We start from the raw sequence: 5,000 nt of genomic DNA, 5'->3' as shown, positions 1-5,000 counted from the left end.
AGAGAATAAGATGTTTAAATTCATACTTGAAAACAAGACAGTGCCTTTAAAACTCACTGAGGAAGGGTGGGGGGGGGTGAATGCATGATTGACATGTGCGATGTATGATAATAACAATGTATGAATGTGAATATAAAGATTTCCAAAAATAATGCATGATGTACGTTGCTGAAAGGCCTATGTCGACGAGTGTATTTGGCTGTCAGTTTACCTAATTAGCATTAATAAACATCAGATTGTGGTGTGATAATGACATTATTCTAGGAGTAATATCACAACAAGCGATGCAAGAACTGGGTACTTTCCAGTGTCACTATTAATAGTCAGAGCGAAGATACAGAGGCGAGTTGTCAGTCGTGCCTTTTTTTTTTCCTATTACATGAATGCATGCTGACCTCGGTCTCATTTTTATGGTATGTAGCTGTGTCTGTTTCTTATTCTCTCTCTCATATATATATATATATAGAGAGAGAGAGAGAGAGAGAGAGAGAGAGAGAGAGAGAGAGAGAGAGAGAGAGAGAGAGAGAGAGAGAGAGAGAGAGAGAGAGAGAGAAAGAGAAAGAGAAGAAAAAATGAGAAAAAGTTTACATTATAATGTCTTCACTAAGGGGAATTACAAACACGTTCCACAACATATTATTAGTTGATGATCAATTGCAAATAACTAAATTTTGACGTGATAATTTTTTGACACTCTTTTTACTGCAGTTTATGATATTACAATTGTCAGTAACATAATTAATATCAGTGATACTATACTTGGAGATATAAATGAAAGAGGTGAAGATTTTATTGAATTCTGTAGTACAAATAACCTAGTTGTAGCTAACACATTGTTCCAACACCACCCAAGACACTTGTACACGTGGATCTCACCAGACATAAGAACACGTAACCAAATAGACTATATTGTATTGAACCAGAAATGGAAAAGTTGTATAAAAAATGCCAGGACAAAACCCGGTGCTGACTGCAACAGTGACCACCAACTACTGACGATCGACTTTCAAATAAGACTCAAAAAGATGGAGCGTCCAACACCACTGTGGGGTTTTCTTGCCACATTCGTGCAGTGAATACAGATGTTCTTTAGGGTGGCCATTGAAACACGTGGTGTTGTTGAGCGTCTTCTAATTTATTCAGAAAATTATATTGATATAAAATGATTAACACTTCTGTTTCAATGCAGTTAAAATATATAGTCTTCATAATGGAAATACATACACCTGATAAATGGTGTAACATAAACTAAACATGTCTTTCTTGTAGTAAATAAGCGTAAAATAAAAAACATCAAATATTGGTGGAACATGGGAGACATTACGTATGTAAAAGAAAACGGACCCGCCGTTTGGGGGGACTTAACTAAACTTTTTCATTTCTAAATTTAACATTCTCCCGGCCATAGGGGGCGATTTGCCGCCTATACAATAAATCAATGTTTTAACACATACCTTAAGCTACTTCATGAGGTATATGCTACTTACAAATAATTAAAAAATAAATCACTTCTTCTATCACAAATAATAAAAAATCCTTTGGCACTTAAAGGACTACATTTGTTGCTTCATTAACAAAACAGTAGTTTCTTATCTTAAACATAACTAAAGGACACTTTGGTGCAATATACACAGTTTATAATTCTGTATTGACTTATAAATCTAACTTAATTGGAGCTTTAATAATTCTACCCGTCCTAGACTTTCTAGGTACTTCATTACTTACATTATTCAAGGGTACATTAATACTTCCATCACTTAAATCTACATCACAATGAATGTTATCACTTGAAACACCATCAAATTTTGCCACTTCATCAGGAGCAGACATATTCTCATGTTTACTTATCTCTAAATCATGTACTCTTTGTATGGGTCTAATCACTTCACCTTTCTTAGTTTTAACCTTTATACTTCTTATAATTCCATCTTTACCCGGAAATATATCAACAATTACTCCAATAGGCCACTTTAGTCTAGGAATATTATCTTCTTTGATTAATACAAGATCTCCTTTAGACAACTTGCAATTTTGAGTAAAACCCTTTACAACATTAGGCAAATTAGTTATGTAATTGTTGCTCCACACCTTCCAAAAATGTTCTAACTTTACATTTTGCACTATTGTCCTCTCATTCAAGTCTTTGGCATTTACATTGCATGGCACAATTTCTACTGAGGGTTTGCTGTGAGGGTTACATCCAAGAATGAAATGGGAGGGAGTGAGGTAGTGGACAGGGTCTGGGTCTTCACTTACATATGTCAAGGGTCGAGAGTTAATACATCCCTCTATCTCAACAAGTACAGTTTCTAGTTCACGGACACTTATATAATTAAGACCTAGAGTTTTACGTAGGGAAAGTTTAACAGATCTAATGAGACGTTCCCACCAACCACCCCACCAAGGGGATCGAGGGACTATGAATTTCCATTTGGGGGCTAGATGTCCATACATGGCCACTACTTCACTTTTAGCTGCCACAAAGGTCTTAGCATTATCAGAAAATATAACATTAGGCAAACCCCTTCTTGCTACAAATTTTCTTATGGCTAACATACAATCATACAAAGAGAGAGATTCTGTAAGTTCAAGATGAATGGCCCTTACTACACCACAGGTAAACAATAAAACATAAAACTTCTTGTCAGGGAAATCAGCACAAAAGAGGGGGCCTGCATAATCTAAACCCGTAACACTGAAGGGCCTAGCTGTAGTTATTCTTTCTTTGGGCAGTGGCGCTACAGGTTGACTACAGGGTCTAGAATCAAGCCAACGACAAATCAAACATTCCTTTACTATGGTCTTTGCTAATTTCCTTACACTAATAATCCAAAATTGAGTTCGTATGGATGATATCACACTATCCACACCAGCATGCTTTAAGTATTTGTGCTGAAATTTGATTAAGAGCTTAGCATATTTACCTTTGGGAATTATGAAAGGGTGTTTTGTGTCATAGTCTAACTCTGAGAACTCGAGACGATCTTTGATTCTAAGCAATCCTTTGTCATCAATGAATGGGTCTAACTTTCTTAATTTTGAGCTGAGAGGAAGAGTCTTGTTACTTGAGAGAAGCCTAATTTCATTTGCAAATGCTTCCTGCTGTATATTGTATATTAATTTCAAACTAGCTAATTCTATTTCTTCAGCAGTGAGGGGACCTTGTACCTTCCTCCCTTTATTTAATTATCTATGAATCTTAACACATATGCTGTTACCCTTAAGGCCTTTTCTAAATCACTAAACTTCTCTAAATCTATCAAGGGAGAGTGTGTCACTTGAACACTAAGGCACATAGGTACACTTGTAGTACAGGGCACTTCTAAATCTAAGCCTTGTTTTACATCTTCCTTATCATGACAAAGGACACTGGCTAACATAGGGGGTCCATTCAACCACTGACTATTATGAACAAGTTTGTCTGCCAACACGCCACGAGTTATTATATCCATGACAAGGCAATTGTGGAGTCACTCCAACACATAACTTTAGTTCTACTGTCTAACTGTAGGGAATTCTTTACAAAATTTACCAATCTACTACACAAGAGAGCACCCATTAACTCTAAACGTGGTAATGTTAATGCCTTTATTGGTGCAACACGTGACTTAGACATAACTAATGAGACCTTAAATGAGCTATTGTCCACAGGTACACGCAGATACACACATGCGCCATATCCCTTTTCAGAGGCATCACCAAACCCGTGCAACTCAATATTATCCTTAAGATCTCCCCAAAGCATACCTGGAAAATAACTTCTATCCACATGAAATGCATTGAGACTTTGACTACTATGAATCCACTTTTGAAACTTTACTTTTAACTCTAAGGGCAATTCTTCATCCCAATCTAACTTTAATTTCCACACCTCTTGGAATAGAATCTTACCATACATGATGAATGGACTTATAAGACCCAAAGGGTCAAACATCTTTGCTATTATACTTAGAATACTTCGTTTGGTGTGGGAGACTTCTACACTGTCGTCAGGTTTTCTACAATCAAAGGAGAAGGTATCTTGTACATTACACCACCTCAACCCTAACACACTACTTGACTCATCACCATCATGTATAAGATACACACCATCTTTTGACTTAGAAGTAATTGACATACAGTTTGAAACTAGCTTTGTAAGATCCATGCTACAATCTGCCAGTATACTACGTGCGTCACAGAATTTATCATGTGCATCCTTAACTGAATCTGCCCCACTCAACCAATTATCTGTGTACATATCAGTCTTTAGTTCTTGGACTACTTTACTTTGAGGGTACTTAACAAGATGGGTTTTAAGTGTGGCATTCAAAAGAAAGGGACTAGATGTATTGCCAAAGGGAACACGGTTGAACCTCATGTGTCTTAAGGTGCCATCCTCTTTAGGTAGCAAAAATCTATGCACATCCTTGTCTTCCTTGCGTACATTTATTTGCAGAAATGCCTTCTTTATATCTGCAGTTATAGCAATGGGCCAACGACGAAAGCGTACTAAAACTTCAACTAAATCTGGGTTAAGTGAAGGGCCAGAATGAAGACAGTCATTTAAAGAAACACCATTAAAGCAGGAGGCTGAGGCATCAAAGACAGGTCTTATCTTAGTGCTACTACTATTTAACTTTATCACAGGACGGTGAGGCATGTAGTATACAGGATTTACATTTGAAATTTCATTACTAGGTACTTCTTCTATTATGTTTTCATCCTCATAACTAGCCAACACCTTGAGATAATCTTTCTTTAATTCTTTATCTTTATCAAGCTTTACTTGTAACCTGTTAAGTCTCCTCCTCGCAATACTTTCATTATTTATGAGTTTTTCCTTGACTGAATCATTCTTCCATGGCAGTGCAACCTCGTATCTATCAGCTTTAAACTGTACAGTATTCTTAAATTCCTGCATTACTTTTGAGTCACTATCATCTTGCACTACCTCCTTTGGCTTAATTCCAACAGTTTCTAAATCCCAAAACTTACACAAGTCAGAATCAGACAGTGGG

At 36.6% G+C, this 5,000-nt stretch overlaps 3 protein-coding genes across 3 annotated transcripts in view; all 3 read right to left on the bottom strand.

The window, feature by feature from the left end:
- Positions 1 to 38, bottom strand: part of LOC122255373 (uncharacterized) — a gene marked incomplete at its 5' end in the record, with an annotated part of 2,224 nt that extends 2,186 nt beyond the window's left edge. The window contains 1 exon segment of the mRNA XM_086537241.1: positions 1 to 38. This exon segment is cut by the window's left edge and continues 301 nt beyond it.
- A 1,507-nt stretch (positions 39 to 1,545) lies between these two features.
- LOC147471845 (uncharacterized) lies at positions 1,546 to 3,380 on the bottom strand. Its single transcript, XM_086536694.1, has 3 exons — positions 3,219 to 3,380; positions 1,726 to 3,102; positions 1,546 to 1,614 (listed from the first exon to the last, which is right to left on the bottom strand). The coding sequence occupies exons 1-3, from the start codon at positions 3,378 to 3,380 to the stop codon at positions 1,546 to 1,548; spliced, it is 1,608 nt and encodes a 535-aa protein (XP_086392820.1).
- A 62-nt stretch (positions 3,381 to 3,442) lies between these two features.
- Positions 3,443 to 5,000, bottom strand: part of LOC147471844 (uncharacterized) — a 2,895-nt gene continuing 1,337 nt past the window's right edge. Inside the window, exon 4 of the mRNA XM_086536693.1 lies at positions 3,443 to 4,972. Coding sequence (XP_086392819.1) covers positions 3,443 to 4,972 — 1,530 coding nt within the window. The remainder of the gene's footprint in view (positions 4,973 to 5,000) is intronic.

Source organism: Penaeus japonicus, unplaced genomic scaffold, assembly GCF_977035675.1.
Source record: "Penaeus japonicus unplaced genomic scaffold, GWHDUDI00000001_assembly GWHDUDI00000005, whole genome shotgun sequence".
NCBI lineage: Eukaryota > Metazoa > Arthropoda > Malacostraca > Decapoda > Penaeidae > Penaeus > Penaeus japonicus.
This window is presented reverse-complemented; position numbering and strand designations above follow the sequence as displayed.